The 15,062-nt window shown below is 51.9% G+C and overlaps 1 protein-coding gene across 3 annotated transcripts in view; it reads left to right on the plus strand.

Moving 5' to 3' along the window:
* PTPRU (protein tyrosine phosphatase receptor type U) overlaps positions 1-15,062 on the plus strand; it is a 704,694-nt gene that overhangs the window by 164,601 nt on the left and 525,031 nt on the right. For 2 of the 3 annotated variants that reach the window (XM_050932285.1, XM_050932288.1), the window contains exon 16: positions 14,095-14,252. In XM_050932285.1, coding sequence (XP_050788242.1) covers positions 14,095-14,252 — 158 coding nt within the window. Of the gene's footprint in view, positions 1-9,186; positions 9,217-14,094; positions 14,253-15,062 lie in introns of all 3 variants that reach the window. The other variant, XM_050932286.1, reaches the window with a different exon arrangement.

A 15,062-nucleotide genomic window follows, 5' to 3' on the forward strand; every position in this document is an offset into this window, starting at 1 on the left:
TTCTTTATAGTGTGACAAAATGACTGCATCAAGTCTTGGGGGATGTCTGCGCTGCATTCCCAGGGTGTGAATGCAGGTCACGGAGACATCCCCGAGCGAGCTTTTATCTAGCTAGTTCTGGTTCTGCATCCGTGAAGCTGCAGCAGCCTCGTGAGTAATTACCCAGGGTTCGGGGCAGGCAAGCCATGCTGATGTGCCTTCACTGCTCTGGAACCGGAGGTTGGTATGTCTACATGAATTGCAATCATACCGCGTGACTGCACAATAGACATACCCTGTGAGACTTGGTAAGAGAGTTGAATTCCCATGCAAGGGACTCATGGGATGAGTCCCAAACAGCCAGGCCCAAGCCTGGGATACACGATGCTCTACAGAAGGAACTGGAACATGTCCCTTTCTTTACTGATTGAAATTCTCCTTCCCACCCCTTGCCAGGATATGCCCCTGGAGATGGTGCATGTGGTTTCCGAGGGGGCTGGGAGTGAGTGGTGTGACACACAGTGTATCAGGCAGATCACATGGAACAAATCCATGAACAGCCTCCAAATGAGGCGCTTTGTTAATTGGATAAGAATAGCCTCCTCCCCCAATATAATAATTCAGGTAAAGCAGCCAGCTGTTATAAGGAGAGAGAAACTTACAACAGAGCCCATAGAGGGAGATAGGCATATAGGGAAGACACAAGACTGGATGCCCAGAGATTTGGGTTCTGTTCCCAGACCATGGCCCTGGGGCAGGTCATAGTGACTCTTTGTGCCTCAGTTTCCCCACCTGTAGGGTGGGGATACTGATGCTGACTTGCCTGGCAGGGATGGGCACGCAGAAGAATCCACTAAAGTTTGGGAGCACCTAAGCACGCTTCCAACTAAAACAAAACCCAAAGCTCCCGGGCTGTGTGGCCTGAACTCAGGTTTATCATGGGCCAGGCTGGACCCTCGGACCTGAATCTCCAAATGCATCTGACGCTGGGGAAGAACCAGGCTCACAGCCATCGCTGGTGCTGTTCTCCAGCCTTGGGCAAGTGCTTGCTTGAAAAGATGTTAGATCTGCCACTGGGCCTGAGCTGCTCGGAACCCGAGACTGGGTCATGAGCGTATCCCCCTCTCCCAGAGCTGGCAGGTGCTGGGAGGGCCCCTGGGGTGACCTTCTCCCCACTCAGGGCAGTGTGTGTGGGCTCTGGAGGGAGCTGCATTTGACCTATGCTGGGAAGGATCTGGGGCCTGATCCCATCCTGACACTAAATGGGGAGGGGACAAAGGGGGTGTCTGAGGATTTCCCCAGCCCTCCTCAGCAATCTCATTATCTCTGCACCTCTAGGGGGCTGTCGCTGTCTTTGCAGTCCTGCAGGGCTTGGCAGACAAAGGGATATTTCCCCCCATCCCACTGAGCCGCTGCAAATGGCAGTGACTCTGCTGCAGCTCCACTGAAACAAGCCCACAGCCGCGCTTGGCTCACAAGGAATGGGCTTCATGCCTACTGAGAAGCCAGCCAGAGCTTGTCAGCGAACGCTGCCGTCCGAAGTGCCATGGCAGCATTCCCCGCGGCTCAGCCAGCCCTGCCTTCTTCGAAGAGTCCACACGGTTTCCAGTGAGCTTTGGCCATTAGGGGTATTCGGGTGTGGCTGGCGTGTCCTATGTCAGTTAATTAACAGAACCCCAGATCCAAACACCCCTGGATCTTTACCTGTCTATCTGCTTGGGTGCCTGTCTGCCTCCTTACAATCCCTGTAGTTTCTGAGCACCCTGAGGCATTACAGAATCTATCCTCACAGCCCCCCTGTGGAGCAGGGACGTATCTGTTAGGATCAATAAATTATCCTCATTTTGCCAATGGGGAAACGGAGGCACAGAGCAGTGAAGCTACTTGCTTTGGCCACACAAGGAGTTTGTTGCAGAGCCGAGGACTGACGTCCAGTTCAGATCGGCATGTCACATCTCTGCCCTGCTTCTCAGGAGTCCAGACAGGGAACCCCAGGCTGAACCCTCTCCATGAATTCAGTCACAGGTGTGAGTCCCCAGGTGGTTCCAAGCCCAGCCCAGGGCGCGTCGGTGGTTTGACTCCAGTGGGATGGCCTAGGATCATCAGGCTTTATTATAAAGCCAGCTTGGTAATGTTCCTTTAAGTGGCGTACCTGCATGGTGGTTTGGCCGAGGTAGACTTCGCCTCAGAGGAGTCTCGCTTGGCTAGAACAGGCCACCGAGCTCTCTGCTTGGCCATGGCTGTTCTTGAGCCGAGCCTTTCTCTATTTCCTGAGCTACGGCAGAGGCCGGCACCCCGCGTTGGCTGGCAGCAGGATGCAGGGCTCTCCCTGCATGGGGTGTCAGGCAGGAGGCAGGCCAGGTGAGCGTTCGGTAATAAGGGACCGGCACTAAGGGGCTACGGCATGGGAGTTGTTGTGCCAGGTGCTCTGCCCCCAACTGACAGCTGCGTCCCTCCCTCCCACTCCCTGGCCTTGGTTTGCGCTGTCTGTCAGTCACAGCACTTTGGGGGCACAGAGCTCTGTTAACAGGAAGGAAGGATGGGGGCGTTTTCATGTCAGAGGTTTGGCCCTGGACAATGTGTGACTGGGGATCAGAAGCAGCAGCTTGGGTTACAAACTTCAAGCCACTGCTCCTGGCCAGTGAAATCTCTGTCAGACTCCAAAAGCCGTATGACCCCTAGAAGGGGCGTGCTAGGCAAAGGGCTCACCCCCTTGCAGTATCCTCCACCCTTTTGATAGCTTGCTGATAAAATCAGCCAGTCTCTAAAAAGTCAGATTACCGGTGGGGGAGGGGGAGGGGATCAGAGATGGGGACGGAGGACAGGCTTGGGGTCACAGGCCCTGTACAGCCTCTCAGCCATACTGTGGCAGAGACAGGCTGTTAGTCATGGATGGAGCAGGGCTCGTTCCACTTCCCCGTAGCTCTGCCAGTCAGTGCCCCTCCTGGCCTGCAACAGCCGTTGTTCTAGTTCTGGTCTCCCCACGCAGCTCTGCCAATGCCTGGCCTGCTGCGCTCCCTGCTATTCCAGACCTCACCCCGCACCCCAGCTCTGCTTCTGCACTTTCCAGGAACCTCTGCTGGTCTGTGCCCAGGCTCCTGAGGGGGACATCTTGTGAGTGAGCACCGGATCACCCTCTGCCTGTTCCCAGCCGTTGTGTGCGTCCACACTGGCCTGTGTTGGCGTCCTGCCGGGTCGGTGCTTTCACACACTGGGCCCATTATTAAGACCATGGATCCAGTGTGCTGGGTGCTGTGCAGGCAGGCACATAGAGCTTACTGTCCAAAAAGCTATAGGCCCGATCCTGGAGAGTGGGGAGCAATTCTTGGAGGTGCTGAGCATGGTCGGCTCCAGTGGCCCAGCCCCTGGCAGGATCAAGCCCCCGGGGAGATGCTAACAGAAGTTCTGGTGGTGCAGTGGAGCCTGTTCCCCTGGGCCACGATCAGCCAGACCATTTGGAAAGCCACATTCACTCTATTGCCAACGGGACCAAAGGTCCCGGAGCGACAACGAGCTGCCCCGGAATCTGGCTTTCCTTGGCCTGGCCTTCCTCACTTTCTGTCTCCCCCTTTTCACGTTCCAGCCAGAAGCCCCAGAGGGAGACGCAGGCTGTAGACACAAAAGTAATGCATCTACTCTGCGGCCTGACTCCACTACACCCTGCTTGGTATTCAAAGGGCCCTCACAGCCTTTTTCATGGATATTTTTCTCCCTGCTGCTTTATCCAGCCAGAGCTCTGTGCTTACACTGATATCTCTCCAGGAGAAATTGGACCTCTTCTTTCCTGATGTTGGTTGTCCTCCCCCGTCCTTCCCTCGACTCAGAGTTGGTTTTTTCTCCTAGCATGCCAGGCTGCGGATTCATTTCCCATCTCCAGCTTCTGTCTCTGTTTAAGAGCAGATAAGCAGAAGGAAGAAAAAGAAATAAACAAAAGGGGTGGTTTTATCCCATGAGCCCCGACCGGGCATCACTTCTACTCTTTGACAGCAGGGTTTCTTTCCTCAGCCGCATGGCCAGCTGAGAGCCAGGAGAGAGCATCGGAGACGTGTTCATGAATAAGAGGGAAGCGAGAAGGGCACTGGTGCTTTGTGCCCTGTTAGCTTGTACCCTCATCCCAGCCATGTTTGGTATCCTCTTAGGGCCTGGGCCCTGCCTGCTCCTAGCGGGAAAGCTCCCAGCATCTCCGTGCATCAGATCGTTCAGCCCTACAAGCCACATACTTCTTCTCCAAGGCAGCAGTTTTTTTGGGGAGGTGTGGGGTGACTAGGAGGAAATAGTAATGCATCGATAAAAGGATGGTATCATCCCATTGGGCCACATTCTGATCTCGGTTACACCAGAGTAAATAAGGAGTTAAGTCCATTCCATGTGAAAAGAATAATTAACAATCAGACATCATGAAAACTACAGCATACAAGTGTCTGGAGGGGCTATAACCCACCTGCTTCAAGGCATAAACCAACCTTGACTATCACGGGTCAGGAAGAAACTTCTCCACTGAGCAGGCTATTCCATAATTGCCCACCAACAAGGAGACTTCTTGCCCCATCTTCTGAAACAGCTGCTCCTGGCCACTGTCTGAGGTGAGACGCTTGGCTACCTGGTCTGATCAGTCTGGCGATTCCTATCAAGCAGGAAGTCAGCAACTTGACTGGGATTTCAGGTGTCTCTCCATGAGGTCTGCCCCTTTTGTGGCTCTTTTCAGCAGGAGCTCTGTCCAGGGATGTGGCGTGAGACACAGGCATTGCAGCTTGTGAGTTTCTGTGCAGGAGGCTTTCAAGGCATCAGAGGAGTTTTACATGTAGATGTTTTTTGGGAGGGGAAGTTATTATTAATGCCAAAACTTACTGAAAATTACCAACCAAAAACAGCCCCCCAAAGATATTGTTGAGCTCACCTCTCAGCTAGATAATCAGCTTGTCACAAAAGGTCATGCCAGTCCCTAGCTCTTACAGAGCACTCTTCATCTGCAGGGCTCAAATGCTTTACAAAAGAGGCAAGTAGCATTAGCCATGGCTGGGGAAACCAAGGCACAGAGCAATGAAGGGACTTGCCCAAGGGCACCCAGCAAGTCTGTGGCAGAGCTGAGACTAGAAGCCATGTCTCCTGAGTCTCAGTCCAGGGCTTTAGCCACTAGGCTACACTATCTCAAAGCAGCTTCTAACTCAACTCATGAGGCTGGGGATGTCCCCTGCCGACTTGGCACTATAACCGTCCTGTACCGTCGGTCGCACGGTCTGTCCAGTGCTGCAGTTGCGGGACCCCTTCTCTCACCATCCCTACTGATGCAGTGTGTCACCATGGCCTGCCTTTGGACCTGAATCAATTCATTGGGATCCAGCTCTGATAAGGAAGACGGATCCTGGAACAAGCACGTTGGGCGACCACTGATGTTGCACTTGTTACCTTCACCCTGATCGTGCTGCATGGAGGGTGCCAGTGTGTCCTAGTGAGGTTGTCAAAGGATACAGAGTAGGAGTCCCTGATACTTTTCTCTCCAGAGTCTCTTGAGCTACTGGGAGACCCCAAGCTTCTGATGCCCCCGATCATTATAAGGCCTGTTGATTTAGGCAGATGTCCAACTGGGGACTTCCTAAGATGGAAGAAAGACAGCGAAACGCTTCAAAAATAAAGTGTTGAGATCCATTTTGGGGCCAGCAAGGGAGAGTGACCTGTGGAGAAGGGAGCTATGAGAGGTCTGTCGAGAACCAAGGATAGCAAATCGTAATGAAACCCCGACGACTCCAGTGGGCAGAGCGTGGGGTTACGCTGACAGGAGACAGACCAGCCAAGGATCTCTTAGAAGGACATCCTTATGGCATCCAACCTCGTGCCCAACCAAGGAGAAGATGGAGGGATAATACTCAGCAAGAACTAAGAGCTCTTATTATGAATGACCATCAGTGGGAACAACATGCCCTTTCCAGAAAGAGGTGGGGGCAAATTGTGCAAGCAGCCAATGATCTCCATGGTCTATGAGCCAGGGAGTAAACGAAGGAAGTAAGTTGCTAAGAAGCAGGCTCAGCTCTCATGGCTTCGATCAAACCACACGCTGACAAGGCCAGTGGCTCTTTGTTGAGCTGAAGGCATCTCCGTAGGCAGAATATCTTGCCTTGGTGAGGTTTTACCAGCACTGCAGCTCCAGCAGGAATTTGTGCTGAGGCTCCTCTGCAGAGGAGTGTCTGCCCCAGCAGGCTGGACCTGAAGTATTCTGGAATCAATAAAACTTACTTGGCAACTCTGTCAGTCTTTTGCTGTTCTCAGGTTGTATTTCCTGTGTCTCAAAGCACATCCTTGCACTGAACTTCCTGCCAAAACACCTGCACTAGGGAAATGAAAATTGTTGCAGCCTGCTATTGATTAGGACATGCCAAGCATGCAATGCCTCTACCACCCCTTGCGTCCACACACATTGTAAGCTCAGGATGAGGGCTGTAGCTAAGGTCTGGTGGAAAAGGGAAAGGCCAGGAGTCTCCTTGCAGGATGCTGCAGCGTGCTGACTGTTTGGTCCAGCAAATCAGCATCACCTGCATCCTGGCCCAGGATTCTGGAAAGAGAGATGCTACCCTAACTGGTCGAGAGGTGCACCTCAGCCAAAGAGATAAGCTTTGGAAATAGCCACCAGCTGCATGGATTTCACTGTGGCATTGGCTGAGTGCATTTACTCTGGAAGCTAAGTAGGGTGAGGTTCCCTCCCAGGGGGGAGGCAGGTGCTTTCCAGGACACCTACTGCCGGGGGCATTCAGAGAGCAGCTACTGCTCCCCCAATTGTTTGCTGGAGTGCAGTGTTCTGAATGGCTCCCTTTCAGTGAAAGAGGCCAGAGGCACAGCTAGCTGGAGGGATCATTAAAAAGCAGACCTGTCATGCCAGAGAATAAAGGGGACCAATTAAACTCCTTCCCCTCCCAGGATTCTGAACTAGCAATTTAAGGCAAGTATGTTAAGAGCCAGGAGGAAAAGACCATGGGCCAAAACGTCAGCTGATGTAAATCCACAGAGCTCCATTGACTTAAAAGGAGCTATGCTGATTTACACCAGCTGAGGCTCTAGACCCATATTTTCCATCAAAGTCTTGTTCTTCTTAGCCGCTAAGTGTCAGAGCTCAACGACACCAGTGTAAATCTGGAGTAACCTCATTGACTTCAGTGGGGTTACTCTGGATTTCATCAGCGTAATGGAGATCAGAGTCTGGCCCTTGGGAACGGGTTCTTGAGGCTCTGAGCAGAATTTTAAACTCTCCCTCTGACCTATGCCAGCCAAGCAAGTACCCAGGAAAGTGGAGCAGGGCAGAATATTTAACAGGGGGAACTAGAAAACTGATTTGCTTCTATACCTTGAAATCAACTCTGCCGAGTTAAAGATGGATCTGAGCCACAGACTTCAGATCCTGGCCTGACTGCTTGAAATTCAAAGCTGTTTGGATGCTAGAGCTGGTCCAAAAAATTTCTGCAGAATGGTTTGCCTCAGGGAAATGCTGATTCCACAGGAACATGTTGAATCAGTCAAATTTTTCAGCAGGCTGGCCAGCTCCCTGGCAGGCTGGCTTAGCTTGTTGGCTCTCCGGCTGCTTGTGTGATGGGCAGGTGAGCTACCTGGTTCCCCAGCTGCTCAGGGGGCTGGATCCCTCATTCCCTGGCTGCCCTGCTTTTTTTGAAAAATTGTTTTCTGATTCTTCCCATTTCCCCCCTCCCCTCCAAAGCTTCCATTTTGCAGGAAATGTTGCAATTCTGGCTTTTCCTTTTGATTCAGAAGGAATTATGTTTCAACGTTGCACATTTTTCCATGGAACAGAAAAATCTGGTTCCCGTGCAGCTCTAGCCAGGTCTGGGGTTAGGCTGAACTCTGCAGCATAGGTGATCTCCAGAGGATTTTGGAGCACAGGCTGTCATTGCTAATAGGGGTCATTGGGGCTGGCTGGGTTCTCTGCAGTGGGCTTCTTTCCACCCCTAGGATTTCTCTAACATTTTATCTGAGTCCCCTCAGCACTCGCCAATGATCAGTGTTGCAGATAACATCTGTAGTTTTAATTGCCTCCCCTTGTCATTTAAGTGAATGATTGTCATGTATCGGGGTGCCGTGGCACATGTGGGGTAATCAATTTTGTAGTTGCACTGTAACCATTTGATCATTGTCACTCAGCCCTGGGCTGCCTTCTCTAACAGCATGGCTTGGTGAAAAATACCTAGCTCATTTGTTGTCTGTAGTAAATATTTTGGTGATTGAGTGTGGAAGGAAAGGCCATTTGTGATGCACTTTAATCATCATTAAAAATAGCTGAGATTTCCCTGTGCTCCAGTGGGAAGCGAGCAGGACTCTCCATTAATAATTCTTATGACTTAAAGGCGCACACAACCTCTCAGCTGTTTTCTTGGATCTCCCGGGGGTGTGTGTGTGTGGGGGGGGTGTTCTCTACTGGCCGGAAAGAACCAGCCCTGTTGCTGCACTCCTAATGGAGCCGAAAGAGGGAGCAGAAGGCTGGAGAACAGGCATCATGGTGAGAGAAATAGTTTTAAAAGGTTACATAAGCAGGCTTATAATGTGTATGTTTGCGCATGTACTGCCGCCACTTCTGCAATACAACAGGAGTGTGTGTGCGCGCGCACTGCTCTTTATAGCAGAGCCCTGTGTCTGTCCTGCACCCCACTCCTAGAACACAACAGGTGTGGAGACACGGGTGTGTTGGGGGAGATGGAGAATCATCCACCAAAGAAGGAAAAAGCCAGTGCAATTTGCCAGGGCCTTTTTGAGACGGGAACTGGTGAGAAACAGCTCCCCTGGGGGCGAGTGCGTTTCCAAAAGAACCTTTCTCACTGCCCTGTTACAAGCCGGTTCCCAGGAGAAAAAGATAAGAAGAGCATGCCCGTGACCCTTTGAACATGCCTGGTCTCATTGGGTGGGGGGCCGGGGGTGACTCACATTATTGTCCTGAATAGAATGGTTTATTCTACGGTGATTCTTGCATATCCTCAGGCCAGCTGTGAGCATGCAGATGTGTTGCCTTTCATTTCCAGCAACTCGCTTCCTTTCTGTCGTCCCCCCTCCCCTCTCTCTTGCCTTCCCTGCCTCAGCACCCATCCACTGCATGGTGAATGGAGCAATCTTTGGCCTGTTGTCATCTGAGATTCCAAATAAACCTCCCTCTTCATTACTCTGGAGAAAAGCTGCTTATGCAATTTCTGCTGTTCTCTTTGTTTGCACGCTTGCCAGGAGGAACTACTATTCCTATTCCTATTACCCGTAAGTAATTGTCATTCTCTCTCGCTCGCTCTGCCACTCTCTGCTCCGGCAAGTTTCTTTTTCTGTCAAGTAAATTTTAAGTGCCTCTTTGGCTTGTTAAAAAATGCTTCCGAAGTATTCACGGGCTTCCAGACGGCACGGAAAACATGCAGGGACCCATTTCCAAAAGAGCTCAGCATTATGGGACCACAGGAACCATCAACCCCAGGTCCAGCTGTTGCATTATCCTCTCTGAGGGTATGTCTACATCACACGCTTCTTTTGGGTGCATGCCGCGTACACACCCGCACAGCTCCCCTAGTGTGGGAGTCTAGATGGGGAGGCTTAGGTGAGTGGAAATGCCTGAAGGCTGTTTGCTGGAGACATACCCAACGTGGTTCTGTGCTCACCCAAGCTGTGCCTTCTGGTCTGTTTTTAGCAGTGTAGTTGGAGCCTTCCCTTGCTGCAAGAAAAGACTGCACGGAAAAGCTCTGGCAGGAGGAGGCAGTGGTGAAAGTCTCTGCCACCTCCTCACTGCCGAAGCTTTCCCTTGCTGCCTCCCCTCTGCCAGAGCCTTTCCTGACACTGTAGATACATGGCAGGCACAGCATGGTGTGGATGCAGCTTAATGTCTCTGATATCAGCAATCAGCTTAAACCCTCAAGTCCAAGGTTTACAATCCCTTCTGAAATTGGTAACCCTTTAGGTGCTGGGCCCTTTTGAAAGTCTGCTGTCCTATGGGTGCTGAGCCCATGAAAATCAGTGCCGTGGGAGCTGCGAGGTACTGAGCACTCCTGGAAATCTGGCTCTGCCTAAATGAGAGCTGGGCTTTTTGGAAAGGCTGGCCTCCATTGTGGGTGCTGAGCACGTGAAAATCTGCTGCTGAACTCTGGTGAAAATCTGGCCTGGAGGGCTTCATTTATCTCCGAATCCAGTGCACTTTCCCCCGAGATAAATGGGGACCCCCTGATGTTTTTTGTTTGGCCTTGGCTTTTATCTGACATATTGTAACGGCGTCTCAGAGGCATGTAGCATTGGGGGGATCGTGTTACGTTGTAATTGCTTCATGGGTGGAGGGAGTGGTGATCATATTACATGGTAATTACTTCTGGGGGTGGGAGGAGATGGATGTGTTACATTGTAACTACTGCAAGGGGGAGTCATGTCACAGTGTAAGGGTTCTAGTGCAAAAGCCTCTGATGGTGTAACTGAAAAGCTGGTTCTCGTGTAATTTCAACCCTTCCAGGGAGTTAGACTAGATACCTCCTGAGGTCCCTTCCAACACGATATTCTGTGAATTTCATTGGGAGCCCAGTTGATACCCCAGCGAGATGCTGTATCACAAGCATTCCTTGTGTGCCTCTCCTTCCTGGGAGGAAGTTTCTTGCTGGCAGAGCTCGCTGGCAGGGGGAAGCTGCAGCTGGCATTATTGTCCTTCTACAGCTGCTGTTGTGGGGTATCTTTGCAGACTGGATTCAGAGGCTAAAGTAGCCTAAAATCCAGTTACATCAGCCAACAACTCCCCACCAATGGCCTGTCAGGCTCAGCCCCAGGTTGACTAGAATTGGAGGGGAGCCCAGACTGCAACATTTAAACACGGATCTGGATTTTGGACCATATAAGGTTTGGGGAGGGTCCGATCTGGAGTTTTGCCAGGTACAAGGTCTAGATCTAGCTCTGAGACTGGATTCCAACTCCCCCCCCCCCGCCCCACGCGTCCCCCAAATGTTTGGTGCAGACTAGAACTGGTCAAAAAAGTTGCTTTTTTAAACCAAAATTTGGCTTTTTAAAACACAAAATGTTAGCAAAAAGCTGTATATATTTTTTGAAGTTCTGTTTTTTCAGCAAAACTCAAAATTTTGAATTGTCAGGTTCCCTCCCTCCCCCCTCCCAGTGAATGTATGAAATCAGTGGCACCTCGGGCCCTGATCTTGCGAAGACTTATACACCTCCTTAACTTTACCACTGGGTGGGAGTACTCTGCATGGAAATCAGTGGAGCTGCTCTCAGCAGTAAAGTTCAGCACGCATGTAACTGGTGGCAGATCAGGGCTTAAGCTCGGTATTTCATTTTATCTATTTGCCTTTTTCCTTTTCCATGCTGTAACTTCCCCCGACTGCCTCAACGTGGGAAAAGTGACAGCGGCAAAAGAAAAATGAGAACGGGGGTGGGAACTCTCCAACACGTACATCACTTGGGGCGAAAGGGGGGAGGGGAGAGGAAAAAATCATATTTTTTTCCTCAAAAAATATTTCTTAAAAAACATGGCAAACCTGAGCTCATGCTCTGTTCTGAACCCTGCAAACCAGGAACAATTGAAGCACTGTCTCCCAATGTTGACACCATTTTTCAACCAGCTGTAGTTCAACCTCTCCTCTTGTTAGCCTCCCGAGGCTCTGAAGGCCCCCCCCAACCCCCCTATGTTTATTCTGTATCAAGCTAGAAGGGCCAGAGTGGCAGAGTCTGCAGGCTGGATTGTCCCAGCTTTTAGTGCCTTGAGTATGCAACGTGTGCCCCAGAATGAGAGGGATGGAGAATAACTCCTCTTGCTGTCGAACGACAGTAATAGTGAGTGTTGCTTAGCACAACGCCAGCTGTGAGTGCCCGGAGTCGTTCCGAAGGCCTCTCTGCCCATTGCATTCCTGTTCTGCTGGCCACGCTTTCCCAGTAATAAATACACTACAGCAAGGCAAGGCCTTGAGAATTAGCAGGAACTTACCAGACAAGGGCCGGGGGAAGCCTTCGCACAGGGCAGATGTTCTGCTTCCTTCCACCCTCCCCGGGCAGTTAAGTGGGGAGGGGGCAGCTTTCACCAGCAGCAGCTTGTGCTCCAGGGAAGGGGCTAATGGCAGTAATTGCCTGCAGGGATGTGTGTGAGCTGGGCCCCAGCACAAGGTGTGCTGGAACTTTGCTGGGTGTAGGGGATTAGAGTCACTCACAGGAGCAAGGGTGGGAGCGTGACCTTCTGGGAAGGGAGGCGTGTTCTGTGGGGAATGAGCTGCATTGGGAGGATACTTGCGATGCTTCCATGTTGCTCAGAGATTACCACAGTCCGGGGTGGTGGTTTGTGCTGCCCTGTGCCAACTCTTTTCTGTGCATCACCGGACACCTGGCGAATGTACAGAAAATAAACCTCTGATTGTACTGGGCGGTGGCTGAGCCTGGCTCCTTGGGGTCTCAGGGTGTCCCCTGCAACAGCCAGTTCAGTGGGTCTGACCCCACTGCCTTGAATGACGTTCTACCCCTCTGTGCTGTGGGTGAGGATGGGAAGTGGTTAACACCGTGGACCCAGGGCAGGCAGGGAATTGTGGCTTGGAAGCAGCACTGTTTGCCAGCCTATCATTTCCAGTGAAGGAGTTTTGAGAGCTGCAATCCAGGGAGTGCTGGGGAGTCGAGGAGAGGGGGGATGAGTGGGACACCAGCCTGTCTCTTAGGCGTGTGTCTTCCTTCCGCTTGGACTGCGGGGAGCAAAACGCAGCTCGCGATTTACAGGTGCCTGTGTGAGAGGAACGGTGCTAGCTAACGACGGCACTGATCCACGCCCTGAGAAGTGTGCCTGGGGCATAATCCTGCCCAGGCTGTGTGAGTTCCAAGGCCCTTTTCCATTTCTAACTCCAGGGATTCCTTGATTTTTATGACCTGTATTTCCGTAGAGCCTGGGAGCCCTAGTCATGGACCAGGATCCCATTGTGCTAGGTGCTGTAAAACACCGAACAAAAAGCCTGCCCCAAAGAGCTTGCAAGTATCAGACAAGAGCTAACAGATGGAGACGGGTGGACAGGGTGCACGTGTGACAATATTGGTCAGTGCAACAAGTCGACATCCACAGCCTCCCGGCAAGCTGCCACGGCGGGAGGAGAGGAGCCGAAACTACTGTGGGTTTCACCAGCAATTCAGGCCCAAAATTTCGAAAGCGCCCACTCCTTTTAGGAGCCTCAGTTTTGGGGAACCCAACTTGTCGCGCACAGGGCCTGATTTGCAGGTGGGCTAAGCTGGAGTCCAGGGGAATCAACAGACGCTTTAGCATCTGTGAAAATCAGCCGTGGGTGGTGCCAACTGGGCCCCTGACGTGAAAGCCACCGAAATAGGCATTGAGGTCAAGATTTAAAGGATGGAGCCCTAAAGTGAGACTCAGGTATTCTGATGTAGGCACCCAAATCAGTGGGCTGAATATCAGAAGTGCAGAGCAGCCAGGAGACTCCCCTGGGTTACATTTTGCACTGAGGCTCCTAAATCACTTAAGTGCTTCAGAAAACGTCACCTTTTAATGGGCGCTGCTGAGCGCCTAGACCTGGATCCTCAAAGGGACTTAGGCTCCTTACCATCCATGATGGAATTTAGGAGCCCACATGCCTTTGGGGATCTGGGCCTCTGGGCTTTCAGGGGTTTCGGTGCATGTCTGGATCCGAGGCTGAACACCATTGTCCGATTACCTTTCGTTTGTTTGCGAACCGGCTAAGCAGATAGACCTGGAAAGTCACAAGTGCCTGGAGATTCTGGGTGCCAAGCTGGGACGTTGTGATGGGGCCTGGTTTTCACAGGGCCGGTGCTCAGCACTCGCTGAACACGTCTACACAGCGAAGGAAAACCTTTGGCACTGAGTCTCAGAGCCTGGGTCAGTTGGCTCAGGCTTGCAGGGCTCGGGCTGCTGGGCTAAAAATGGCAGTGTAGCTGTTCCTGCTCGGGCTGGAGCCTGGACTCAGACACCCACCGCCCTCCCCAGGTTTCAGATCCCAGGCGGGAATGCCAGCCCTGCTGTGTTTAGCCCCGCAGCCCCTGAGGCAGATGACCCAGGTGAAAACCAGGCTCATGGTTTTTAAATCAGAGCCTGTGCCTGGAAATAAGAGTGTGGCTGAGCATTACATGTGTTTGCTTTCCCCCTTTGTAACCCTCCTATAGGAAACCTGTCAACATGACGAAAGCTACTATTAACTACCGCCACGAGAAGACCCACATGATGAGCGCCATCGACCGGAGCTTCACAGACCAGAGCACCCTGCAGGAGGATGAGAGGCTGGGTCTGTCCTTCATGGATGCACACAACTGCAGCAACAGGGGTAAGGACTAGGCAAGAAGGTGCCCAAAGGCTACAGTGATGGGTGTGGTATAATATCCTGTGTAGAAGGGAAGGGTCGGTTCGGCACCTGGCCGTCCTGCCCTCCCTACTCAGAGGAGTCATTGGTATGCAGCAAGTTGCGTGCTAAAGTGCTCGAGAACAAAGTGAATTGGGTTGCTGTTTCAACAATAACGTGGTGCTAAAAATGATTCACAGATCTGAGCTGCAGGACCGTGATTAGCCAGCCACCAGGCTAATCTGCCATTGCGCCATCCATGAATCTCCCATTGACTGTGAATCACGACCCCACTCTCATCTGCCTGTGCAGGGCTCCTCCACCGAACACAGCTTATCGTTATTCATTACATTAGCCCCGAGAGACCACAACTGAGATCCGGGCCCCACTGCGCTAGGCGCTGTACGCGCGCAGTGAGAGACCAGCCCCACTGTGAGGCGCTTACAATCTGAATAGGCTAAATGAAGAGTGGGAGGGGAAACAGAGCTGGGAAGTGTCCAAGGTCCCACAGCAGATCAATGGCAGAGCCAGGAAGAGAATCCAGGTCTTCTGAGTGCCCTAGCTCCCGGACAGTGCTGCCTCTCGGCTTCTTTCATGCTGCCAGATCGGGAGTCAGATTTCTCCTAACGAGGCTCTTCCCCAAAACCATCAGTTCAAGGAGTCAGCATGGGCTGTAATTGCTGTCATGCCATCTTCATCCACCAGGACTGCACAGATTGTACAGCCTGCCAGGGCTCTGGTGCCAGGCACCAGTGACTGCCCATGCAGATAAATCAGCCCGACTGCAGGATCCAC

Source organism: Gopherus flavomarginatus, chromosome 22 (assembly GCF_025201925.1).
Source record: "Gopherus flavomarginatus isolate rGopFla2 chromosome 22, rGopFla2.mat.asm, whole genome shotgun sequence".
Classification (NCBI taxonomy): Eukaryota; Metazoa; Chordata; order Testudines; family Testudinidae; genus Gopherus; species Gopherus flavomarginatus.